We start from the raw sequence: 27,100 nt of genomic DNA on the forward strand, positions 1-27,100 counted from the left end.
GAGAGCCTCATCCAATCAGCAGACAGCACGAGGTCCTCATCCAGTCAGCTGAAAGCACAACGGCCCCATCCAATCAGCAGAGGGCATGAGGTCCTCTTCCAATCAGCTGAAGGAACAAGAGCCTCATCCAATCAGTAGACAGTACGAGGTCGTCATCCAGTCAGCTGAAAGCACAAGGGCCCCATCCAATCAGCAGAGGGCATGAGGTCCTCATCCAATCAGCTGAAGACACAAGAGCCTCATCCAATCAGCAAGCAGATAACACCAGGGCCTCATCCGATCAGCCAACGTCATGAGGCCCTCATCCAATCAGGTGAAGGCAGAAGAGAGACGCCTGACTGCCCCGGAAGAGGACTTCTCAGGGCTACAGCAGAGAACCCCCGACCTTCTGCCAACAGCTGCCTGAAATGCGGACTCGTGTTGGGGCTGACAGCTGGCCCACCTGTAAATTTCAGACTTGCCAGCCCCACGAGCACGTGCGTCATCTCCTTAAAATAAATATCCATTGGCCGGGTGCGGTGGCTCTTCCCTGTAATCCCAGCACTTTGGGAGGCCGGGCACCTGAGGTCGGGAGTTCGAGACCAGCCTGGCCAACATGGTGAAAACTCCGTCTCTACTAAAAACACAAAATTAGCCGGGCGTGGTGGTGCCTGCCTGTAATCCCAGCTACGCCCAGCTACTTGGGACGCTGAGGCAGGAGAATCGCTTGAACCCTGGAGGAGGAAGTTGCGGTGAGCCGAGACTGCACCACGCAACGGCCAACTCCAGCGTGGGCAACAAGAGCACAACTCCATCCCCAAAATAAATAAATAATCATTTCACAGGTAGACAGAAAGACATATAAATATATAACAAGCACCAGGCTGCGGTGGCCCAGGCCTGGGGACCCTGAGTTCCTCCCGCATGTGTGGTCCCTCCCAGCACCTCGCTCGACAGGGGCTCCAAGGGGAAGTTGAGATACCCCCCCCTCCATCTCTGAGGCCCTGGGCCCAGGTGCCTACGCTGCTGGCCGTGTGGCCACAGGGCTAGGGCAGGTGGGATGCCAGGGGCGCCACACATACTCTGGAAATTCAACAAGCTCATGAAGCCACCAAAGGAAAAAAAAACAAATCAACATTCTGGGCTCATAACCCCTAGGCTGGCAGGGCACTGCCTGGCTCGCCCCTGGGATCACCAGCCCCGGAACATGGACCCTTCCCCAGCTGCTCTGAGAGCCCACAAGGACGATTACCTTGGGCCATGAGTGCCGGGGCCACCCCAGGCTCGAACCCTGGGCCCAAACTGGCCAGAGTGTGCCTCAGTTTCCCCTCTCACTGAAATATCAGAGAACATTCACTTTCCTTCTCTCCATTTTCAAGTGTTTAAAATGCAGAGAAGTACAAAGTAACACCACAGTGACAGTCACCACGGTCAGCCTGTGAGCGCTACCACGCGCTGCTCCTGCTCCTGTGTATTTTACCAAGCACAGCTTCCTCCATCAGCCCTCTGATGGGTCGACTGGCTTCTCTAATTGATCAATCAGCTTCATCCTGGATCAAACTGAGGCGCTCTTCACTCATCTCCCCAAAATTCCTCTCTGTCCCCAGATGGAAACACTCTTGTGAGTTTTGGGACAGCCTTACGGGAAAGAGCTGCTTCTGAGCTCTGGAATTCCATCCAGGGTCATCTGCAGGGGCATCCCTGGCCTGCGGCTGTGCTGCAGCCTCTGGGCCAGGCCCTGCCCATAACGAAGGAGCTCAGGGGGCTGTGCTGAGGGAGCTTTCAGTCACAAAAATAGTCCCCCATAGCCCAGAGCCCCCCTACCCAGCTCTGATCCCCCAGAGACCAGAATGGCTGAGGCAGGAGGGAAGGGAACCAGCCGCAGGGTCAGAGCCTCAGTCAGCTGCAGAACTCCTCCACTGCCTTCAAGTGGCTGCAGCGGAAGCCGTCGGCCTGCCTGCAAACTCCTGCTCCCCTCCCATCTCTCTCAGGGCCCCCAGAGCCCCATGTCATCAAGCACTCCGCTCTGTCACTGAGCCTTCCCCCTCAGAGTGACTCCACCCTGTCCTGCCCTACAGCCCGACTCAGCACTAGAGCCTCAAGGTAATCGGAACTAGAGGCAGCTCCCACCACCACAGGGCAAAACCCACACTCCCCAACACAACCCCCAAGCCCTCGCAGACTTCCCGGCTCCCTGACAGAACGACACTCCTGCACGTGCTTCCCCCCCACCCCTGCTCCCACCCCCAGGTCCAGACCCCAGATCCCTGAGATTCCCACCAGGCCCTCCACAGGGAACCCCATGGACTGGCCCTTGAAAGCAGAGGCCTGTGATGTGGGACCCACGAGCCCCCAAAGCCATGTGTCACCACAGGCATGTCCTGGGGAGAGGGGTCCAGGAACCAGCCAGTCTCACAGGCCCAACCTCGATGCAGGGTTGCCAACGGATCCAGGCAGTGGCTCGGCCCCTCTTGCAGCCTGGCACACCGTCCGGGTTCACAGCCCCTCCTCCCATGCCCAGCTTGGCTCCTGGACTCTGTGGCATGGTGTCCCCATAGCTGTCCCCACCACAGCAGCCTGGCTCCAAGAAGCTCCCCAGGCAAGGAGGAAAAGCTGATTAAGTGTCCACTTAAGAGCAGAGAGCTGTTCCCTGTGGGGGTGCAGAAGGACCTGGACTGTCCTCACTAAAGCCCGTGCATGCGCTTAGTTCCTGGAAAAGGGCAGTGAGAAAGGTGGACGCACTGCCCTCTCACCCACCACATCCTGTTTTTATGGAAAACGAATCCGATTCCTAACAGCAGAGCAAGCGGCCGACCTCCCGGGGGTCCCGGGTGGCCCTGACAAGCGGCCTGTGGGCGGGGGCTTTCTAGTCCGTTCTGCAGAAGCGCTTCCCTCTCAGCCACTCCTCCCTCCTCCCTGGGGAGAGGCCGGGATGGATGTGCCCTTCCTGGCAGCGAGGGGCTGGCTGGCCGTGGTCTCCACCCTTGTAGCCTCAGCCAGGCCCTACTCCCTCCAGGCCTCGGCCAGTCTGCGGGGTGGGAGGGGGTGCTGCCCGGGGTGGGAGGGGGTGCTGCCCACGATGGGCGTGTCAGAAAGCGCAAGAGACGCCTCTAGCTGCAGGACCTGGCCCTGGGGCTGCAGACCCTGGGCCTTGGAGCCAGAACAGCCATGGCTGGGGCCAGCTGCACCTTGGCAAGGCAAGCTGGGCCTCAGTTTCCTCATCTGCACGGGGAGGATGCCAGCCCCGTTCACTTCAAAGCCACACACTGAGACGCACTGGGAAATGCCAGCATGCGGCAGCGCCCGCCCGCACTCACTCCCTCCCGCCGTCCAGGGCGAGCGCCTCTCATCCAAAGGCTTGGGCCAGAAGTGTCTCCAGTTCTGGATTTTGTGGATTTTGGAATACCGGCACATACATAATGAGCTACCTTGGGGATGGGTCTCAACGCAGAATTCTATTTACATTTCACATATATCTTGTACACAAACTCTGAAGGCAGCCACACAATTTTATCTTTGAAAATAGTGACGGGGGTCTCACTACCTTACCCAGGCTGCTGTCAAACTCCTGGCCTCAGTGGTCCTCCTGCCACGGCCTCCCAAAGTGCTGGGATTACAGGTGTAGCCACCATACCCTGATCATGTTTTCTGTGTGTGTATGTTTTGTTTTGTTTGTTTGTTTGTTTTTGGAAGAATCAATATTGTGAAAATGGCCATACTGCCCAAAGTTTTCTGTTTCAGGGAGTTTTTTTGTTTGTTTGTTTTTTGAGACGGAGTTTCGCTCTTGCTACCCAGGCTGGAGTGCAATGGCGCGATCTCGGCTCACCGCAACCTCCGCCTCCTGGGTTCAGGCAATTCTCCTGCCTCAGCCTCCTGAGTAGCTGGGATTACAGGCACGCGCCACCACGCCCAGCTAACTTTTTGTATTTTTAGTAGAGACGGGGTTTCACCATGTTGACCAGGATGGTCTCGATCTCTTGACCTCGTGATCCACCCGCCTCAGCCTCCCAAAGTGCTGGGATTACAGGCTTGAGCCACCGCGCCCGGCGAGTTTTTTGAGATTCAGTTTCACTCTTGTTGCCCAGGCTGGAGTGCAATGGTGTGATCTCTGCTCACTGTAACCTCTGCCTTTTAGGTTCAAGCGAATCTCCTGCCTCAGCCTCCTGAGTAGCTGGGATTACAGGTGCTTGCCACCACGCCCAGCTAATTTTGCGTTTTTAGTAGAGATGGGTTTTCTCCATGTTGGTCAGGCTAGTCTCAAACTCCTGACCTCAGGTGGTCCACCCGACTTGGCCTCCCAAAGTACTGGGATTACAGGCGGAAGCCACCACATCTGGCTACGTATTTTCAATAACTCTGGCTTTTGACCGTGACCTGGCGCATAAGGCCAGGTGTGGAATTATCTGCTTGGATTTGGACTTGGGACTTAGGGACTGGGATGAATAAAATACCTACAGCATCCTGGCATTTTCCTTACCAACATGAAGACAGACCGGAGGAGCGCCCGCTTGGACCCAGCCTGGGCCTGAGCCCCTCTGCAATGAGGGAGCTGTGCCACCACACCCAACGGGAGCCCCACCTCACGTCAGCCACCTCCGTTCCTGAGGGTCAGGACCAAGCCCGGGGACCTGCAGCCTCCAGTCAGCTGGGAGAGGAGCCCAGGCCTGGCTGTCACTGCCTCCTCCTGAGGACCTGGGCCAGATCAGGGGCCGAGGTTCAAGCAACACATGTGGCTCTGATGGGTGGAGTGTGGTGGGAAACGGAGGGGCCAGGGCAGCCTGGGTGTGGGCGGGGCCAGGACAGGCCTCAAGTCCCCCCCTGCAAGATCAGCTCTGGCCCTGCTTCTGAGCAGGAAGAGGGGACAGAGAGGACAGCATGGGTCAGAGTGTGGCAAACAGATCCCCTGGGGGTCATACCCCTTCCAATACCAGATGGCGGGACAGCGGGGGGACCTAGGGGGCCTGCAGCCTTGGGACCCCCACACCTCTGCCCCCAAGGGAGGAAGTGAGGGGCTCCAGATGCATAGCGAGTCTCCAGGGACAGGGACTGATGCCTCCCAGGGTGCCCTCCCTGCCCGCACGCCCCAGCCCTCCCCACCCTCTTTCCAGGCAGAAAGTGCACGATACAGTCCTCCTGAGCCTCAGTCCGTCAGACAGAACCTGCCAAAGCCAGAGGCGGCCTGCAGGCAGCCCCACGGGAGCACCGGCACGCGGCTCCAGCACGCTGCTCCCAGGACGCGCCCCAGGGACCTCTGAGCCTGATGCCTGTGCACAGCCTGCTCGCTCCCCATGACCTGCTCACACTCACCCCACAGCCAGGCCCCGCCTGCGTCACTTTGTGGCTGTGGGACTTGGGAGCCAGCTCAACCTTCAGGAGCCCGAAGCTCCTGCCTGTGGGATGGGGGACACCGTGGCTGCCTGGCCAGGCTATTGTGAGGATGGCACTGTCAAGAGTCCAGGGCAGACGAGGTCTCACTCCTTCCATCAGCGGCTCCCAGCCCTGGCCTGGGGGCAGCTCACCACCTTGAGCAGGGTAGAGCCCACCGCCCTGGGAGTATCTGAGCTGGGGACATGGGGACAGTCTGCCAGGACACTGGGCTGGGCGTTCTCCTCAGGGGGGCTCTGCAGCGGCAGTCCATCAGGAGAGATGGCCGTTAGCTCAGGGGCCTGCTGTGGATGGTGCCTGCCTGGGCCCCTCCCTCCCCCCTTGCCTGAACACGGTCCTGGGTGGCGGTACTCTCCTGAGGCTGCCCAGCACATCCACCACATGGTGCCTTCTCTGCCAGTGACTCAGCCAGGCCGGCCAGCAGCCCAGCCCCACCAAGTCAAGCTGAGCACACCCCACAGTTCCCATGGAGGAGCCAGGCCTGGGCCAGCCAACCCCCACTGGGCTATATGCAACACCAGCCACCACCAGAGGTCTTGGCCTTACATCCTCACCTGGGAGGCCACTGGGGTGCCCTGAGGGCTTGGGTGAGGAGCTCCTTAACCATCAGGAGCCAGTGGGCGGGCGGCACTGGACGGACCCCTGCCCTCACATGCTCTGGGTGCAGGTGATTAAGAGGCTCGTCCTGCTGACTGCAGGCGGGGCCTGGGTGAAGTGGCTCCGCCCTCACATCCTGTTGCGTTTTACAAGGTCCTTCCGCGCCTCCCCCGCCCCATCACCTGGCAGGTCGTCCTGGTGCGGATCACAGGGAGATAAAAATTAACCTGGTGAAGGGCCCCACAGGCACAGCGACTGCTGCCGGCACTGGGCCCAGCCTTGCAGGAACTCTGCACCCAGGGACCCCGTTCCAGAGGACCGGGCCAGTCCCCTTCTTAAAGACGAAGTGCTGGAGGTTCCGAGAGGCCGAGGGACTTGTCCGACCACTGGCCCAATGGTGCCGAACAGCACGGCCAGGACGTGGCAGAGGCTGACCCTAGCTCCCAGGCTATGCGGCAGCCCTGGTCCAGTCTTCAGGTCACCCCCTTGCAAAGGTGCAAGCCGAGGCCTCAGTGACAACAAGAAGCCAGGCCAGGTGGGGCTCCCAACCCACGGCCTCCCTTGCCCCATGGGCTCCAAGTCCAGCGTGCAGGGAGGCGCACGCAGCTTTATGAGCAGGGGCACTGCCACGCCTCAAGCCGCTGCTGGGCTCAGGGGCCACACATGCCCAAGTCGGAACCTCGCTGGCCACTCTAGGGGTGACAGTGTGCAGCGGTGGTCCCGAGACATCCCAGTCAGAGCAGGGCCCTAAGGAGGTCCCGGGTGGGACAAGGATGCAGTGGTGACACCAGCAGGGCCCCAGGCCCTCCTGAGACTCTGGGCACGGCTGTCAGAATGACCAGCTCTGGTGCCACTGAGACCCCAGGACCCAGCACCTGCGTCCAGTGCTGAAGTCCCAAGTGTGTGTCTGAGCTGGAAGCAAGGGCCTGGAACCCCAGACATCTCATGGTGGCAAGTGGGCTGGGGATTGGGACAGCTAAGCGGGCTCTTGTGGCCGAGCCACCACCATGAATGACCACTCGGAACGTACTTTCCGTGTGGACATCAGGCTCAGACGCAAATAACCAACAGCCATGCTGGAGCTGAGGACCCTGGGAGCCCCACTCACACCACAGGGCAGGCCCCGCTCACACCACAGGGCAGGCTCCGCTCACAGGGCCCCTGCCAGCCCTCACTCACACTGTCCCTACAGGCCCCAAATCTACAGGCAGGTGGCCTGGACGGCCAAAGTGTGGCAGAGGGCATGGCTTCCTCCCCCATAAAAAGGCCCGTGCCCCCTCCTCCCCATTCTCTGAGGGTGATGCCCATCACAGTCCTGGTCCAGTCTTCGTGGACTCCTGAGGCTGCAGGCTAGGATGGGCCATGGCAGGGACAGCCTCCCCTCCAAATGCCCATGGGACACGTGAGTGGAGGCACATGGCTTCCAGCTGGCCCCAGGGGTGCCTGGCAAGCTCTGTCAGCCTCTGGAATGTGACTCGGCCTGTCTGTCCACCCAGAAGCTTCTGGGACTCCAGGGAGTTCAAGCTGGCTGTGCTCTGGGGGAGCAATTCATCCTCCATCTGTCACCAGCGGCTCCAGCCAGTTCTCAGATCCACGAGCCTCCTCCCTCCTGGGTCTCACTGATTCAGACTGAGCCTCCCCCTCCGGCCCCCAGAAACTCCTGGCCTCAAGCCCAGGCCCTCACTCAGGGGATCTGAGCAGAGGGGAGGCCTGGGAGACAGAACTGCCCTCCTGTAGTGGGAAGACAATGAGGGACCCCTGAACAGAAACTGCAGAGGAGTTATGTCCACCCGGCATGGGGACCAGAGAGGAGGCGGGCAGGGAGAAGGGCCTTGCCTGAGCCCAGAGGTGGCCAGAGGCTGAGGATCGGTGGAAAGCCAGGCATCTGAGTGCAGGGCGGCCGGCCTCCACATGGCCCTGCACAGCCTGGCCTCACTAGGGGAGGGGAGAAGACAGCGGCTGGTGCTTCCCCCCAAAAAAACCCCAGGGGCTCAAGGCCACCCCTGAGGCACCTAGACTCTTAGGGGCAGAGCCTGATAGGCAAGGGCTGACTGGTAGGTCAGGGGTATGGACAGCAGCTGCCCTCGGCAGGGAGAAGGGTCCGGCCACCCCACACTGGTGTCCTCCCAGGTGGTATTAGGAAGAGGGTCACTTGACCTCAGCCGCCCCCCCCCCGCCAGTGCAGGGCCCCACTAGAGCTTGCTCTGGGCACTTCTGGCCCTGCTGAAAGTCCCCTCAGGTGCCACCATCCCTGATCGCCAACGCCTCCGGGCAGGCCCCTCACGTCCCTTCAGTACCGCAGTCCTCCTCCCCCAGACACTGCTGACCTTCAGAGATTGGGGCCCCTCAAGGCCATCCTCTCCCCTGGCCAGAAAGGTCTGTGCCTACCGATAAGGTCTGGGACACAGCTCCCAGCCCCATAGGAACAAGTGACCAGGCAGGGCTGGGTGGGCATGCCCTGAGACCCAAGCATCAAAGCACACCATTGTCACCTCCTCCCAGCCTCTGCCTGCAAGCCCTTCCAACCTATAGGACAGCGACACCCAGTGACTAGAGGCCCAGTGTGGTGGCAGGTTCCTGGAATCCCAGCTCCTGGGAAGGCTGAGGCATGAGAATTGCTTGAACCTGGGAGGCGGACATTGCAGTGAGTAGAGATTGTGCCACTGCACTCCAGCTTGAGTGACAGAGCAACACTCTGTCTCAATAAATTAAAAATAACAAACTGCGGAAAGACACCCATGGGTGCTCAAGGGGGAAAAACAGCTCCAGCTGTGATAGCCAGGACAGCTCAGCGTCAAGGAGACTCACTCCTGGGCACCCACGTCCCCTGCAGCTGTCCAGGCACCTAAGCACACCGCATGCGGGAGATACAGGGTTGGCGCCACTGGCCCAGCTGCGGGTCTGAGTGGGGTTCCAGAAAGACTGAAAAGGAAGCTGGAAGTGGCCACACTGAGCCCACGAGGAGTGACCGGCCAGACAAGGACAGAGTCCTGGGGTGAAGGGACCGATGTCTCATGCCACAGGGACTGGGGAGAGCGCTCCTGGACCCCTGGGGCTCCCTGGAAGATTCAACAAGAAACAGGGCACCCAGAGCCAGCTGCGCGGGAGGGAGCGGGGCCCATAGAGTTTAAAGCACCTCAGTACAGTCTCTGGGGCAGTGAGGCCATCCAGTCCCTCGGACACAGTCATGCAAGCCCTGGGAATTAATCCCGGGGAACCCATCAAAGGAAAGACAGGCACAAAGACGGTCGCTATGTAACAACGGGGCGGTGCTGGGAGGCAGGCTAACTCCACATGGACCCAAAGGAACCCTCTCCATCCAGCAGACACCAAGAGGCCCCAGCCTGGCCACTGGGGACCCAAAGGAACCCTCTCCACCCAGCAGACACCCATGGAGGCCCCAGCCCGGCCACTGGGGACAACAGAGTCCTGGCCGTGCTCGTTGACACCCCGGATGGAAGGGAGTGAGGGGACCAGTGCTCCGGAGCACAGCAGAGGGGCTGTCCCTGACCCTGACAGGCTGCAGGCCCTGGGGAGAGGCCTGGCTGCTGGAAGGTGAGCAGGAATGTCAACAACCGGCGGAGTGCGTGCAGAAGCGCCTGGCACAGGCTGCTGCAGGAGGCAGAGGTGCCCACACGGGACACAGAGGATGCCAGGGCAGACCCAGTGGCCAGGAGCCAGGCAGAACGAGGCGCAGGCCAGATGCCATGGCCACCCACGCAGGGAGAGGATGCTGAGTGGCAGGTGGAGCCCCTGACCAGATCCCCCCAAGATTGTCTGGGATTCATCTGAACAAAACACCTGCTTTTAAAAAGACATGGTGGGGCCAGGCAGTGGCTCACACCTGTAATCCCAGCACTTTGGGAGGCTGAGGTGGGTGGATCACCTGAGGTCAGGAGTTCAAAACCAGCCTGGCCAACAGGGTGAAACCCTGTCTCTACTAAAAATAAAAAATTAGCTGAGTGTGGTGGTGGGCACCAGGAGGCTGAGAGGCTGAGGCAGGAGAATCCCTTGAACCAGGGAGGTGGGGTTGCAGTGAGCAGAGACCAAGACCCTGCAGTCCAGCCTGGTGGACAGAGCAAGAGTGTCTCAAAAACAAAACAACAAAAAACCACAAAGATACGGAGAAGACACGGGAGACGCGGCCTCGGGCAGGGAGAGCGCGAACCGGTCAGAACCAAAGACCCCGTCATTTAAACCCTGGGGAGACTTGAGGAGACTCCTCAGAAGAAGGTACCGCACACACAGATGAGACCCTCGTGAAGCATCCAGGTCAAAGCTCAAAGCCAAGGGAGGCAACGGCCAGAGCCCGGCTCCAGCACGTGCAGGGCAGGCCATGGGGCAGCTGGGGCCTCAGACCCAGGCCACGTGGGGCCCAGGGGCTATATAACCTGGGACTGCAGGGCAGTTTCTTTTCAGGTTAAACACGTGTCACCGGGGACCTGAGATGCAGGGCTGGGATCTGGGAGCTCAGTGAAGGCACTGCTGAGGCTCAGCTCCCCTGGGAGGGCTCTGCTGGCTGTGCCGGCGTGAGAGGCTCCTCTGCACATCCAGGAGGGGAGGGGAGGGCGAGCGTGTGTGCTCAACACGCTGCTGGACGTTAGCGGGGAACAAACAGGAGGGAACCGAGGGGCCCCACACAGCGGGAGGGCGGAGCAGGGGATTCAGCGATGAGACTGACCACGGAAGGGCCAGGGCTTGGGACGGAACTGTGGGGCCGGACCCTGGCTTGGGGCGAGCCAGTCAGCTGCTGACAGCCACTCTGCCACCCACAGCCCTGAGCCTGCGTGTCCTGTGTGCAATGCGGCTGCTGCCGCTGCGTCTATCCCAGGAGGGAAATGTGCATGTGCACCATGGGTGCCCGCCACCCCCCAGCTGGAGAACTGGGCCCGGCTCGATTCTTGTCAGGGACTGGAAGGAGGGAAGGGTCTGCACCAGGCTGAGGTGTCAGGCTGCTCAAGGTGGGTGGTGAGCAGTCTCAGGTGTTGATATGGAGGCCAGCAGCTTAGATGTGCTCGGATGGCCCCCGTGGCTGTGGGATGTGCCCGGACACAGAAGCAGAGTCGAGGGCAGGGACGGCACAGAGGCTGCAGCCATCTAGGCCAGAGGGTGCAACGGCTGTGGGACAGGCAGAGGCTGCAGGGGCCGGGGCAGTGTGCACAATCCCATGCCTGTGGGGACAGGTGAGCTGGAGAAGCCGGAGGGAGAGGGCACCCTGGCCACAGTGCCCAGCTCCTTAAGTGGAAGACAGAGACGAGGCCTGCATCCTGGAAGTCACTCTGTGGAAGGCGGCAACCCTGCATGCAGCCGCACTCTCTCAGGGGACTCGTGCCAGCTGGCCCCGCACCGGGCCTGGCCTGTGTGCCCCCCACCCCACAGGGCAGACTCAGGTGACGCCACAGGCCCTTGGACTTGCTTTTTGTTTTTGCTTTTGATACCAAGTCTCACTCTGTCACCCAAGCTGGAGTGCCGTGGCACAATCTCAGCTCACTGCAACCTCTGCCTCCCTGGTTCAAGCAATTCTCCTGCCTCAGCCTCCCGAGTAGCTGGGATTACAGGCACCCACTGCTCCAGCCAGCTAATTGTTGTATGTTTAGTAGAGACGGGGTTTCACCATGTTGGCCAAGCTAGTCTCGAACTCCTGACCTCAGGATCCACCTGCCTGGGCCTCCCAAAGTGCTGGGATTGTGAACATGAGCCACTGTGCCTGCAGGACCTGCTCTTTTAGGAAAAGTACAAGGATGAGCACCCTCCAAGGAGGGAGAGGATAAAGGCCGTGGAAGTGAGGGCAGGAACCCTACAGGTGCCGACGTCGGGGTCCTCACTGCCGCTGGCCCACAGACGGGGAAGGAAAGGCAAACCCATGTTTAGGCAGGGGCAGTGGGAAGGATGATCGCCTCCCTTTTCAAAACTCCGTTTCATGTTGCTGTAATGATGTGTTGTTTTAAAACGTGCTTTAACCATAAACAGAAATCAAGTAAATGAGGGAGGGCCGCATGGTGGCTGAGCCCGCACAGAGGCAGGGAGCGGGTCCCGGCTGACAGACTGCGAATCGCAGGCCTTGGGGAGGCCAGCAGGTGAGTGAGACCCAGACCAGACCCAGGGTCCTCGAGTCCCTCCTGGGCAGGAGGCTTGCCCAGACCTGCACCTACCCCCTCCTGTATGGCCCTGAAGGTCTTGCCACAGCCATGGGCCTCGGGGGGCTCCTATGGGCTTGGGAATCTAAGTCACAGTTGGTTTCGTTTTTCCCTAGGCTGGAGTCTTCTAGACACACAGGAGGGGAGGCAGACAAACACACCCAGGCCGGGGGGGTCCAGGACTCCCCTGCCTCAGGCCGCTCCGGACCTGCGCGGCTCACAGATGGGCCTGGCCCGAGCCCCCTTCCCGCATTTGGGCGTAAGGCCGTGGCCCCACAGCCAGCCTTGCTCTTGACTCTTCCTGGCCCATTTTATCCGCCCATCCACAGGCAAAGGAAACCACAGCGGGTGGCTGAGGCGGCTGCTGTCCCTCTTTAGCCTGAAGCTGAGGCAGGAGCAGCAGCCCCAGCTATATATACCCACAGAAAAATAGCGTGCAGATTGGAGCCTGGTAAACAGCTGGCAGCCAAACCCTCCGGCCCGTCAGAGGGAGCCTGAAATACTCCCTATAATTATGCTACTAAAACACACCCGAAAAATTGATCCACCCCACTCAGCAAAGGCTCCCGAGACAACAGCGGGGAAATCGGGTGGCCACGCACGTCGGCCAAAGGGGCCCTGGCAGTGCCCAGCAGGGACCAGCCTAGCCTGGCCAGCTGCCCACTGCACACCTCAGAGCCGGCACTCAGGAGGGTCAGTGTCTCCACCGGCCTGGCACCAGCAGCTACCCAGATCCTCACCTGCACACGGGAAGGGTTTCTGCAGCCCAGCGTCCACTGGGGAGAAATGCGAACATGAGCAAGAACGTGGCCTGCGGCGAGTGCGTGACCCCACACAGAGGGCACGTGCCACCCCAGACACCAGCAGCCACCCACACATCAGGCATCCCGCAGCCGCTGAGGCACAAGGCTGTGGCCCAGGGAAGGCACCTGGGGAAGTGGCCGTCCCAGCTCAGAGAGACCCAGAGAGCAGGGGCACAGGGGTGCGTGGCAAGCCCACCAGCGGCCCCCACCGGGAACGAGGGAGACAGAGACTCAAAAGTTTCAAACGGGAATTTAATCTGATTTAAGACTTCACTTTTTTAACTAAAAAGTATTTATATATTGCTTGTATAATTAAAACTAAATATATAATAAAATGGGGGTTGGGAGGATCCAGCTTCAGACCCTCCCAGCCCCATGTCCCCTCAGTTGGGGAGCACTGCTCTGCAGGGGCCTCCAGCCAGCTGCCTCCTGGAGGATCAGACCCTAGAATCACCCCAGAAACCCCCTCTCCCATAGCACGACATCTGGCAGGCCACCAGCTCGGCTCCTCCCAGGAGGCAGAGGGCCTGGTATGGGACACACCACAGGTCTGGGGTCCTGGAGCCGCCATGCAGCCCCTCCTCCTCTAGCCTCACTACCTGTGGCCAGACTGGTTCCCAACCCACCCCCGAGTGTACCTCCCACAGCCCCGCACCCTTGCGGGGCTCCTCTGCCCACCACTGCCTGCACGGCCACACCTGGGGCAGGGCCTTGGCACCATCCTGGATGGCGGTGTTGGGGATCTCATCCTGGGGACCCCATTTTGTTTTTTGTTTTGAGGTGGAGTCTCACTCTGTTGCCCAAGTTGGAGTGCAGTGGCACGATCTTGGCTCACTGCAACCTCTACCTCTAGGGTTCAAGTGATTCTCCTGCCTCAACCTCCTAAGTAGCTGGAATTACAGGTGCCCGCCACCATGCCCAGCTAATTTTTGTATTTTTAGTCGAGATGGAGTTTTGCTATGTTGGCCAGGCTGGTCTCAAACTCCTGACCTCAGGTGATCCACCTGCCTCAACCTCCCAAAGTGCTGGGATTACAGGTGTGAGCCACTGCGCCCGGCCAGGGACCCGATTTGGGGTCACGGGGAGCCCCACTGCCTGACAGTTGTTGCCGTTTCTTTCCGTGCCTGTGCTCAGCACTGTTTATGCACTGTTGTGAATAAATAGCAATGGTGCATCCAGAACTATGCGGGGACCCACAGCCTCCTTTCCCAGCTGGCTTGGGAGGGAGACCAGGGAGCCCCAGCCCCCCACACCCACCTCCCTGGCCCTGAACCAGAACTTGGACTCCTGGCTACTGCCCAGAGCTCAGTCCCACAGGACCTGCATGAGAGGACGCATGAATGAATCTGTGTGCAGAGGAATCTGCGGCGGGTGGCGGGGGGGTGGGGGGGACGGGGAGGGCCGGGCTGCAGACGCCCCTGGGGACACGCCGTGTGTGGAGCGTGACAGAGACCGGCAGCCCTGCAGGTCCCAAGCTGCCTCTGTGCTCCCGGGAACTGCCCTGTGTGCTCCAGGACCAGGTGGTGAGTGGCCCCTTCCCCTCAGCTCCACAGAGGCCCAATGGACCGCTGGCCACGGGGCTTGCAGCACAGCTGGGTAAGCCTGCGTTCCGGGTCTCCTGGCGTGATGACTGTGCGAGGAAGTCTGGGCCTTCCTGGGGAAGGGCTGCCCCGCCCTCTCTCCCACCCAGCCTGGGCGTGAGATTCAAAACCCGAGAGACCCGAGAGTTGGAAGCAGCTGTGAAGCTTTTATGGTGTCACTTACAGGGGAGGAAACCCAGACCCGGAGAGTGGGGTGAGGGCCCAGCAAGTTCAGAGCAAGACAGAGGCTGCTGCTGCCACCAAGTCAGCCGAGCCCCTGCCCGCCCGTCCTCCCAGTGACCCTGCACCCCAGTTCTCCTCAGGTGCCTCTGCCAGCAGGTGTGGGACTCACTTGCCACAGGGAGGAGAAGCCTCCACCCCGGGCCTGTTCCTTCCCCCCAGTGTGATCTTGGGCGTGTGAATTAACTTCCTTCAGCCCTGAGTTCTAATCCAAAAAGTAGGCTCAGCAGCTGCACCGAGGCTGACAGAGGAGCTCAAAGCTCAAGAGCAGGACAGAAGGCAGGAGAGAGGATGAGGGTGGGAGCAGGGCCGGGAGGGGGTCCCACCCCACACCCACAGAAGGCAGGTGAGAGGATGAGATTCGAGCAGGGCCGGGAGGGGGTCCCGCCCCACACCCGCCCAGGAGACTCAGGCCTCAAGGCATGCTAAAGCAGAGAGGGGCAGGCTCTGGCTGGGCACAAGAGCTGCCTGGTCTTACGGCTTGCCTTTCAGAAGAACACAGGACAGACACCCGGCAAGGGGCTGTCCACGCCAGATGTGTGTGTAGGGGATGCTGTGCTGATTCTTAATGGCTCTTGGAGCTAGGATTCTCTACCACAAGGAAGGGCAAATTTGCCTTTTTGGAACCAGAAGAAAAAGCATATATAAACAAAGACGCAAAAGTCTCATTGTCAGCAGGGCATGATGGCTTACACCTGTAATCTCAGCACTCTGGGAGGCTGAGGCAGGTGGATCACTTAAGGTCAGGAGTTCAAGGCCAACATGGCCAACATAGTGAAATCCCAACTCTACTAAAAATATAAAAATGAGTCAGGTGTGGTGGTGCACACCTGTAATCCCAGCTACTCAGGAAGCTGAGGCAGGAGGATGGCTCCAGCCCTGGAGGCAGAGGTTGCAGTGAGTTGAAATCATGCCACTATACCCCAGCCTGGGCGACAGAGTGAGCATCTGTCAGGGGTTGGGGGGACATCTAGTTGTCTATTTCTAAAACAGCTAAAGACAAGAGCAACATTTTGTTGAAGTGAAAAGGGGATTTCTGAGGCCAGTGTGGCCAGGAATGGCTTCCCGCATGACGAGGCTCCCACAGGACCCTGCAAACTGTGGTGGCCCCATCTCAGGAACGGGCTGCAGTGGGCAGATGAGGCCGTGAAGGCAGAGTCTGAGACCCACGGGGTTCCCCAGAGTCTCAGCACTGAAAGCAAATGCACTGCTGAGTCAGCACAGGAGAGACTCCGCCCAGGAAGCAGCCTTGGGGCCAGGATCAGAGTTGGTACACCCCCGCCCGCCTCAGAGGACACTTCCTCTCTGTAGGACCCTGGCAGCTGGGGCTGGAGCTCCGCATCCTGGGCCCCAGCAACCACTGCGTGATGACCACCCGCCGTGACCCATCTCAGCTCTTGGGCAGTCCCTGCCCCTTCCCCAAACACGCACACTCACGCATGTGCACACTTGCGCCTGCAGCCCTGGGTGCTGTGAGCCAGGCCCCCTCCCTCCTGCTGACTCATTCAGCCTCCAGGCCCAGCATGAAGACAGAGCGTGCCCCTATGACACGCCAGGAATCGGATGCTCAGAAGGGGTCCCCAAGCTTCAGAGGAAAGCAGCCCCCACCCCACTCTGCCATGGCTATGCTCTTCCCAGAATCCTCGGAAGGAACAGGCCAGGGTTCTGCACAGGCTCTGAGACCCCAGCACAGGCCTCCAGGGGGTGACTGCAATCCTGGGCTGGGTGGGTCTGCACTGCTGAGTGCTGTGACCAAGCGCCTGCTGTCCCCCGGACCTCTGTGTTCACATCCCTGAGGCAGAAAAAGACCTCTTCTGGGCTGCCTCCCATGGCTGGTGAGACTGCAATGGCGACAATGGTCTGAAAAAGGAGGAAGCATCCCCCACGCTAACTGGCGACACTTTTCAGTGACTATCAGCCTGAAACAGATGACGCCCAGCTTGCTGGCTGTGGGTGTGCCCCTAGGCCATGCCACAAGGCACCCTGAAAAGCAGAAGCCATATTGTCAGCCCACGTGCATGTCCCACAGTTAGCCACACCATGGCTATGCTCTCACCGCCTGGCTTTCTGCAGCCCTGTCTAGTCGTCCCCCTGACAGAGCAGGAGGTACAGTCCTGTTCTATCAGAATCATGAATGTCCTGCCTTCCCCCCTTTTTTTTTTGAGACAGTGGCTGTCACCCAGGCTGGAGTGCCGTGACACAGTCATGGCTCACCAGCCCTGGACTCAAACGATCCTCCCACCTTGGCATCCTGAGTAGCTGGGACTACAGGTGCACCACCACCACGCCCAGTTCATTTAAAAATATTTTTCAGAGATGGGGGTCTCTCTTTGTTGCTCAGGCTGGTCTCAAATGGTTAGGCTCAAGCAATTCTCCCACCCTGGCCTCCTGAAGCTCTGGGATCACAGGTACGAGCCACTGCGCCCAGCCCTGCACTGACATCTCTCTAGAAGAGCTGGGCCCTGATCCCCCAAGGCTCCAGGAAGAGCAGGTGAGGCTGCCAAAGGAGGTCCCTGCTCTCTGCGGGCGAGGGCAGCACTCTGTCAGATTTGTGGGTAATGACCCTGTACTTGGCAAGGGGCGTGGGGGCCAGAGGCACCCCAGGATGACTCAAACCCTCACCAGGCACTGTCTGAGCCAGCACAGGCACACACTGACTAATGCCTTCTGAAGGCCTCATTCATTTCCAAAACACCGTATAACTAACTGCTTCCAGCCAAAGCTCGCCAGAGACGGAGAGGGAGGGGGCACTCTGAAGACAGCAATGCCAGTGTCCCGCCTCCGGCCAGGCCAGCTCAACCTGCACATCCACAGTCCCTCGGAGCTGCCCACACCCCAGGGCCAGAGAGCCTGACTCAGGAGTCCCAGGCAGCAGGCGGGTCGGGCTCTTGGCTGGCTCCACATCCACCTCCCCCAGACGCCTGAGACAAGCACTGAAGCCCAGGCCCCACGCCCCATGCCCAGACACAGAGTCAGTGTGGGGGATGGCCTGGGATTCAGCATCTCTTACCTTAATAGACTTTATTTAGCAGCAGTTTTAGATTTACAGAAAGTACCATACAGAGTCAGTCATCAAGATTTTTTAAAACTCACAGGATACTCTGACACGTGGCCAGGGGTGAGGACCCCTGGGTTACCTCCACCTCCTCCCCAAGGAAGCCAACAGTAAGAAGCACGTGATCCTTCCCCGGATCCCCCACGCAGTCAGCAATCAAGAAGGGAGAAGAACCCAGGCCCCTGACCAATGCTCAGGGGTCAGCAGGTCACCACTGCCACAGAACCTGGCTCAACACCTGTTTAGGTACAGCCCATGAGCTAAGAATGGTTTTTACATTTTTTAATGGCTGGAAAAAACACCAGAAGATGATTTTGTGACGTGAAAATATTTACTATCTGGTCCTTTAAAGAAAAACATTACCGGCTCTGCCCAAGGAGCAGCCACTGTCTGAGAGGGGACATTCCCTGCAGGAAGGACCCCCAAGTCCACTCAGACACAAGAGCAAACTCGAACACTCCGTGTGAACCGTGCGTTTCAGAAGCATTCCTGTTTCCCTCTCTAAAGCCTGCAAGCTCCGGACTCTGCCTCTGCGCCGGGCTGTCCTGCTTGTTTTTGAGGCACAGGAAGGCACATTGCCAGGCCCTGTTTACGGCGCATCTGACCCAGTGCTGGCAGCACGTCCCAGGCCACCCAGTCCACACAGGGCCGAAGGCACTGAAGCAACTTGCTCAACACCTCTCCTCTCCAAACTTGACGGTTTCCATTGATTCCCGTCTAGAAAACGGTCCCCAAGTTTCACCACCTTTCTGTGCTACCTGATCCAAACGCAGTCTGCCTGGGAGCCTCACGCAGGTGGCTCTAGATCCCCAACGCTAGTGCTGGGCGAGCTCACACCTAAAGCTGGCAGCGGCTGTGGAAGGGCTTTTAGAATCAAAACCGCCCACCTGCCACGGACACAGCGGACTCCCAATGCAAATCATCCCACTTTCCCGTGGTTTAATTTCATCTGATTGCTTTCCCGCTTAGGCAGACCAGGAGCGCACCCGGGAGGAGGGAACCCACCCTGGGTCCTGGGTAGGCCAGGGGTTGGGAAGGGGTAGGGGTGCCAGGCCGTGGAGACCAAGCCACCCGGGTGCGCTTCCCAAAAGGGGCACCACTGCCCAGCAAGCGGGGGACACAAAGGCCAGGACTGGGGACCCCTGCCCGCCCTGACACCAGGCCACAGCCTCCGGGGGTGTCCCCTCCCCCACACCAGGGCAGAGGCCGCCCCCGCCCCTGCGAAACGGAGCCCAGTAGGGCAAGGGAGGAGCAGGGAGGAACCCACACTATTTTTTTCCAAAGTATGGGACCGCCTCAGTCCGGCAGAGGGGGGTGCAGCGGTGGAAGCGGGGCTGGGCCCTGGGCACGGACGTTAGTTGGGCTCGGGAAGCTCCAAATTAAACAGCTCCAGGCAGGAAGCCCGCCTTCTCCCAGATTGGTCAGGAAGTCCTGATGCAAGTTTGCGCTTTTTTGTTTGCTTTTTTTTTTTTTAACACGAAAGAGAAAAAGAGATTCGCGCCCCCCCCCCCCCACAGCGCTGTGGCACCTCCCACCGGGGCAAACACCCCCTCGCCCCGCGGCCCCTCTCCGCAGGCCCCGACGGAGACGCCAGCCTCGCTATCCTGGGCGCTCGCCCGACCGCCCCCGTGGACGCGCGGTACCGTCTCCCCCACCAGCCGCCGCCCTTCCAGCCCGGCTCTGGGGCCCGAACCCCGCCGCCCGGCGCACTCATGCTTCAGGAATGCGGGCGCCCGGGCCGCGCGTCCCGGGGAATCTCTGTGTCCGCCCGCCCCGGCCGGCGTTGCCAGGTGATCAGGCCGTGGGGAGCCGAGACGCAGCCCCTCCCGCTCCCACTCACCCGCCAGGAGCGCGCAGGGCAGCAGCAGCCAGTACAGGACCGCGCCGAGCACGTGCGGCTCCATCCTGAGGGCCCAGGGCCCGGCCCGGACCGTGCAGACGCCGCGGCGCTATGGGGCGGCGCGGGGGCCCCGGGACCGGCGCGCCATGGCTGACCCGCGGGGACCCGCGTGCGCCTCCTTCTCCTCTTCCTCTTCCTCCTCGGCCCGGCCCGCAGTGCCCCGCCGGTGCAGACGGCCCGGGCCCGCGCTCGCTCAGGCGTCCGCCCTGCCCCTCGGCGGAGCGCAGCGCGCGGCACACTGGGGCCGAGCTGGGCCGGACGGCGGCTCCCGCCCTCCCCCGCCCGCGGGCCTTTATAAGCTCGGCCCCCGCCCGCCGTCCCCGGCGTGCCCGCCTCCGCGCTGCCCCGACGGCGCCGCGCGCCCAGGCACCCCCTCCGCTGCCCCGCGCAGCCCGTCCGCCCTCCGGCCTGCGCTGCTGCCTGGGGGCCCCCGACCCGCGCTGGCCCCAAGCGGACCACCACCCTCCCGCAACCTTGGCCCCGCGGCCCCGAGTGTGCCTGGCGGTGGCAGGCGCGCTTCTCCCTGGGCCGGGCCGGGCCTGGGGCCCGGGCACTAAATAAAAGGTCCCCGAGCCTGGCTCCCGCAGGCAGCGCTCCACGCGCAACTGCGCCCCGCGTGCCCGAGGGACTTTCGCTTTACTTCCGGAGGCGCGAGCACGCAGCGCCCCCTGGGGACCGTGGGGAGGCTCGGAGTTCCCGCAGCGGTCGGGCCTGCGGGTCCCGGAGGGAGCGCGCGGGATGCGGAGGCCCCAGCAGCGCCGCGGTCCGCGTGGGTCTCACGGGGGCTTGGGGCTGCTCCCAGCCACGCTGGCCACCGCGGGCGGCTTTGCCGGGATCGCTCTGTCGTGAGACCGTGAGAGTAGGAGCCGCGGCCCGCGCACCTGCGACGGAGAGGCGGGGTCTGAACCCAGGGTGTTCTGGGACCCTCACGCAGACCTGCGGTCACCCAGGCCACCTCAGCTTGGCCTTCGTCTGTCCTTGAGGGGGGCACTGAAAGGAAAAGGGGGAGGGCTCTACACCGTTTAATTGCGCTCCCAACCTCAGCTGCAGAAGGGAGGGGTTGGGGCCTGGGGGCGGGCCGTGGCCGCTGAGCCTCAAGGCACTGGCAACTCTCAAGAGCCCAGCTCAAGCCTACACCCTCCAACTTAAAAAAAAAAAACAAAGCAAAACCCACGAGGCGGTTGCAGTGGCTCAGGCCTGTAATCCCAGCCCTTTGGGAGGCCAAGGAAGAAGGATTCCTTGAGGTCAGGAGTTCAAGACCAGCCTGGCCAACATGGTGAAAACCCGTCTCTACTAAAAATTCAAATATTATCTGGGGTTGGTGGTGCATGCCTATAATCCCAGCTACTCGGGAGGCTGAGGCAGAATCACTAGAACCTGGGAGGTAGAGGTTGCAGTGAGCCGAAATCATGCCACTGCACTCCGGCCTGGGAAACAAGAGCAAAACTCCATTTCAGAAAAAAAAGCCAGAAGTAGAGGTTTTCATGGGAAGTTTAGTATAAGGCTGATTTGCTTTCTCTCCAAGTCTCACTCTCTGGTCTGCTTTGAAAAATCGCTACAGAGGTGGGGAAGTCTGGGAGCTTGCCCTGCAGATGGACCTTGCAGAGGTATAGGATGTATGTGTTCCAGACGTGTTAAAGTAGCAAAAGTGGAAAAACCGTCCACCCACAGCAGCCTGTGAAATAAATGATAGTGTATCTCTCAGCGGAGGGCTGCACAGTAGGTAAAGAGAATCCTTTGAGTTGTTTTGTGTCAACACGGAATAATTGCTAAGATACAATGTTACCTTGTAGCAGCAGTAGGAGAGAATGGGGCAAACGCTCTGTTATCGGGAAGAATTGCTAATATACACTGTTACTGTGTAGCAGCAGTAGGAGAGAATCCCACACATGCTCTGTTATCAGGGAAGAACAATTGCTAAGATACAATGCTACAACTGTATCTTGAATCGAAAATGTTAAATTGTGACACTGAACATGTTACAATGAAAATGAAAAGGAATCGGGTGCACTCAGAGCCACTGTCACCCACTTGGGGTGGGAGGGAGACCTGTCTTCCATGCCCTTTGGTGCTGTTTTAATGTTTTGCTTTATACATCATTCACTTATTCACAAAATAAAATTAACAAAATGGAGACAAATACTCAGAAAAAGATCTGTGCTTGCCAGGCAGGGAGAGTTGGGGTAGGCAGGAGCAGGGGAGCCCGCCTGTGGTGTGTCTGGCTGCATGTCCTCTTGTGCCCAGTCCATGGCCCGTTCAGGAATTTGGACCGTGTTCTAACTCAACCCCTCTGATTGAGTTAGGGCCAGAGAGGGGAAACCATTTTTCAAAGGAATAGCCCAGCCTTGCACCCAGCCTTCCAGATTCCAAGTCCAAAGTCACTCCTGTCCCACTGCCCAGAAAGCCAGGGGCCCTTTCTCAGCTTGCTGTTGCTTTTTATTTTTGTTGCTGTTTGAAACTGATTTGGCCAGGCATGGTGGCTCATGCCTGTAATCCCAGCACTTTGGGATACTGAGGCTGGCAGGTCACCTGAGGTCATCAGGAGTTCAAGACTAGCCTGACCAACATGGCAAAACCCCATCACTACTAAAAATACAAAAATGAGCTGGGCGTGGTGGCCAGCACCTGCAATCCCAACTACGCGGAAGTCTGAGGCAGGAAAATCACTTGAACCCAGGAGGCAGAGGTTGCAGCGAGCCAAGATCATACCATTGCACTCCTGTCTGGCAACAGAGGGAGACTCTGTTTCAAAAAAAAAAAAAAAAAAAAACAAAAAACAGTGATTTTTAAATTATTTATTTATTTTATTTTATTTCTTTGAGATGAGGTCTCGCGCTATTGCCCAGGCGGGAATGCAGTGGCATGATTTTGGCTCACTGCGACCTCCACCTCCCAAGTTCAAGTGATTCTCCTGCCTCAGCCTCCCAAGTAGCTGGGATTACAAGCATGCGGCACCACACCTGGCCAATTTTTGTATTTTTATTAAAGACGAGCTTTCAACATGTTGGCCAGGCTGGTCTTGAACTCCAGGCCTCCTCAGCCTCCCAAACTGCTGGGATTCCAGGCATGAGCCACCGCACCCGGCCAGTGATTTAGTCGGGAGCGCAACAATGGTCACGCCCCCTTGGGAGAGAGGAAAAGTCAGGGCAAGAGGGGTCAGAGGGACTTTGAGCTTTATCATGGAGGTTGCAACTTTCCCCCAACGATAATATAGCCATCATTACTTGTCTATACTTGGAAATTAATTTTAGGCTGGGTGCGGTGGCTCACACCTGGAATCCCAGCACTTTGGGAGGCTGAGGCAGGATGACTTGTGGCCAGGAGTTGTAGACCACCCTGGACAACATAGTAAGACCCTGTCTACAAAAAATAAAAACTTAGCCAGGCGTAGTGGTGCCTGCCTGTGGTCCCAGCTACTTAGGAAGCTGAGGTAGGAAGACTGCTAGAGCCCAGGAGGTGGAGGCTGCAGTGAGCCATGATGGTGCCACTGCACGCCGGCCTAAAAAAATAATAATAAGACCCTGCCTCAAAAAAATAATAATTTTGGCCAGGCACTGTGGCTCACACCTGTAATGCCAGCACTTTGGGAAGCCGAGGTGGGTGGATCATTTGAGGTCAGGTGTTCTACTAAATTTTTGTCTCTACTAAATACAAAAATTAACCATGCATGGCGGCACATGCCTATAGTCCCGGCTATTCAGGAGGCTGAGGCAGGAGAATCACTTGAACTGAGGAGGCGGAGGTTGTAGTGAGCTGAGATGGCACCACTGCTCTCCTGCCTGGGCAACAGAGTAAGGCCCTTTCTCAAAATAGTAAAGAATAATAATTTTAAGAGGAAACAACCCCAGAATCTGTTAATGGAATGTATAAACAAAATGTGATCTGTTATAAAATCCGAAGTTATTTAAAAAGAAATGATACCTAAAAGGAAATGAAACTCTGATATATGCTACAACAGGGATGAACTTTATTTTTCTTTTCTTTTTCTTTTTTCTTTTCTTTTTTTTTTTTTTTTTTTTTTTTTTTTTTTGGCAAGACAGGGTCTCACTCTGTCACCCAGGCTATCAGGCTAGAGTGCAGTGGTAAAATCATGGCTCATTGTAGCCTGGAACTCTCAGGTTCAAGGAAGCCTCCCACCTCAGCCTCCCAAGTTGCTGGGACTACAAGCATGCACCATTGCACTCAGCTAATTTTTTTTTCTTAGAGGTGGGTCTTGCTATGTTGCCCAGGCTGGTCTCAAACTCCCATGCTCAAGCAATCCTCCTGCCTGGCCTCCCAAGGTGCTGGGATCAGAGGTGTGAGCCACTGTGCCAGCACAGGGATGGAATGGCCCCGAGCACAGGACACGGAGGACAGGGAGCCAGGCACAGAGGGAACACGTCATGTGGCTCTTCATATATGAACTGTCTGTGGAGCCGGAGAGTGGAGGGTGGTTACCGGGCCAGGGGGGAAGTGGGCAGCTACTGTTTAATGGTGACAGTTTCTCTTTGGGGTGAGAAAAAGGTTCTGGAAATAGTGGTGGGCATACAACATTGTGAATGTGCTTAATGCCTCTAAATTGGCCAGCTAAAAATTACTTAAAAGGTATGTTTATATTACACATTTTTACCATGATAGACCATTTTAAGAAATATGTACATGGTTAAAACAGTTTTCAGGCTGGGCACGGTGGCTCATGCCTGTAATCCCAGCAGTTTGGGAAGCTAAGGCGGGCGGATAACCTGAGGTTAAGAGTTCGAGACTAGCCTAACATGGAGAAACCCTGTCTCTACTAAAAATACAAAAACTAGCAGGGTGTGGTGGCAAATGCCTGTAATCCCAGTTACTCAGGAGGCTGAGGCAGAAGAATCACTTAAACCTGGGAGGTAGAGGTTGTGGTGAGCAGAGATCACACCGTTGTACTCCAGCCTGGCCAACAAGAGTAAAAAACAATTTTCAGTCAACTCTCTGCCTCCCTCGCAGCCAGGATCCCTCCCCAGAGGCAGCCACAGTCTCTGTGTCTTCCGCTTATTGCTTTCCTGACTCCTGGCCAGGGACTGTGAGATTTGGGGACTTCTTGTTTTATTTCCCTGAGTCAATTCCCATTGAGTTCCCCAGGCTCCCTTTCCTGGAAACCAAGAACAGGAACCGATCAGCAGGGCATAAGCACTCACCTGCTCCTGCCGAAGGTCCCTGGTTCTTCTAAGGGGCTGCACCTAGCCGGGCCACCGAGCTGGGGGCTCTGCAGACCACACAGGCTTCAAAGGCCCTTTCTTCCAAAAGGCCCTTGCTTGGCAGGCAGCGGACAGGTTCCCACTGCGTGTGCATCTGATTCCCCACCCTGTCCTTCTGCCCCTTCCCAGCCCCACCGGAGGGAGGAAGCCTTCCATCACGGCCATCACCGCCGGCCTCTGCGGGAGCCACACCTGGTCCTCAGGGAAGCTCTGAAGCTGGGCAGTGTGACCCGAGCTGTGCCCCTTGCTGCCTTGAGGTCTTGGACAAGCTACAGAGCCCCAGGAACCTCAGTCCCTTCTTTGCCTGTAAAGCCAGGGTCCTGCCTGCTGCTGCTCAGAGGAGGGTCCAGCAAGATGCCCTCATGGAGCAGGCCTGGGAACCAGAATGTGCCCTCCTGCCTGCCTTTTGGGAGGACAGACTTCAGGTACTTAGCAGACATCAAACACAGCAGCCATGATATGCCATGATATCCCACGGGGAGGGGAGGGGAGGGACGGGGAGGGGAAGGGAGGGGAGGGACGGGGAGGGGAGGGGAGGGGAGCCTTTGCTCTTGTCCCCCAGGGCTGGCCCCAGTAACCGTCCTCTCCTACCCACCTGCCCCCCGGGAGCCGACCTGCAGGCCCCTGCCTCCATTCTTGCTCCGCCCTTGCTCAGGGTGCGACTGCATGCAAGTCAGCAGTGGACCTGCCTGGCACTGTGGTGCGAAGTCTGGCCTGGAACCTGCCTGCTGACCTCAGCAGCCAGCTGAGGGTTAGAAGGTTGGCATTAGGACCCTGCAGTGTGGCCAGAAGCTGTGTGACAAACCCCTACCAGCAGCAAAGGGGGTGCTGAGGGCTCCAAGCCACAGCAAGGAAGCCGGGGTGAGAGCTGATTCATCCCTGGCTCTCATTGTCCCCACGTTGGCAGTAAAACCAGAGCCCAATGGATGGGCTGATGGGAAGGACGGGGCTGACCCTGGGCTGGAGACCAAGGGCGCAGGCCCGAGTAAGGATTATGCTCCAAGTGAAGATGAACCCAGGGCCCTCCTGCAGCAGCCCCTGGGGGCTGATGGCCCTTCGTGGTCTCGTGAAGTAAGGGCCGTGCTTGGGGCTTCAGAGACAGGCACGGGGTGGGGGGAGATGGGACCGGGATCCGCCCACCCTCCAAGCTTGGGCCGGCCTGCCCATAGGGTCTCTGAGGAGTGGTGGTGGCTGCGTGGGCCCTGCTGTTGGGGGGTGGGCACAGAATCACTGGCTGCCCCGGGCTGCAGTGGGGATGAGCAGAGCATCATGGGTGAAGACAAGAAAGTCCTGGAACCCACAAACCAACCTGGGGGCCAGATACCTCCGCCTTCTGACCCACCCGCCCTGCTTCTGGCCCACTCCGTGGCTGGCTTTCCTGGGGGCCTGGTCAGAGCTGAGAATGGACCGACTGGCCCGAGTGCAAGCTGGGGTGCCCCTGCCGCCTGCCACATCCTGCCCACACTTCTGGGTCCAGGCTCTCCAGGCCGCTCGAGGGCAGAGCAGGTAAAGCAGGGCCCTTGGAGACAGAGGAGGGTTTCACAGACAGCACCGCCTCTCCAGCCCGAACACTCTGACGCTCCCACACGCATTTGGCTCTGGTGACCCCGGCCCCGTGCTGATCCCACAGACGGAAGGGCGCTCAGGGACAGGCAGAAAGCAGCCCCCTGCCAGCCACACTCTGGGCAGCGAGGCATGGAGTCCTGCATGGGTGGTCCTCTAGTGCCCTGGGGCTCTGGTTGAGAGCAGAGGAGGGAGACAGGGGGTCCAGTGCATTCAGGCCTCAGGGAACAGGACACGGCTCTCCTGTCTTCGGTCCTCTCCTCAGCGCAGCTCAGCAGCCACCTGCTCCTCAACGCTCACTCCTCTAGCAATGCACCAACCACACAGGGCACGGGATTCCCCAGGGCCTCAGTCCCGCAGCCTCTTGGAATGCTGTCCCTCACCTGGCAAATGCTTCCTCCGCCTTCCAGCAGCCCCCGCCCTTGAACCCTTCTTAACTGTGCAGAGCTCACCTCTGCTCTGACCCCATGAGGCCCCCTAGCATGTCGTTGGGGTGTAACCATCTGTGGCCCTGGACCTGGGGTTCCCTACAGCTATATCTCACCAGCGACTGTACCCCCAGGGCCATGAGGAGGCTTACTCCATGCCTGAAGAGTGGGCATGAGGTCAGTGGCCACTGCAGATGACCGACCGCTAACCACAGCCACC

The 27,100-nt window shown here is 59.0% G+C and overlaps 1 protein-coding gene across 2 annotated transcripts in view; it reads right to left on the reverse strand.

Moving 5' to 3' along the window:
• Positions 1-19,953, reverse strand: part of PIEZO1 (piezo type mechanosensitive ion channel component 1 (Er blood group)) — a 69,247-nt gene extending 49,294 nt beyond the window's left edge. For both annotated transcript variants that reach the window (XM_074401311.1, XM_039474360.2), the window contains exon 1: positions 19,617-19,953. In XM_074401311.1, the coding sequence (XP_074257412.1) occupies positions 19,617-19,680 (64 nt within the window). In that variant the 5' untranslated portion in view covers positions 19,681-19,953. The remainder of the gene's footprint in view (positions 1-19,616) is intronic.
• Between the last annotated feature and the right edge of the window lie 7,147 nt (positions 19,954-27,100).

This window comes from Saimiri boliviensis, chromosome 1 (assembly GCF_048565385.1).
Source record: "Saimiri boliviensis isolate mSaiBol1 chromosome 1, mSaiBol1.pri, whole genome shotgun sequence".
NCBI lineage: Eukaryota > Metazoa > Chordata > Mammalia > Primates > Cebidae > Saimiri > Saimiri boliviensis.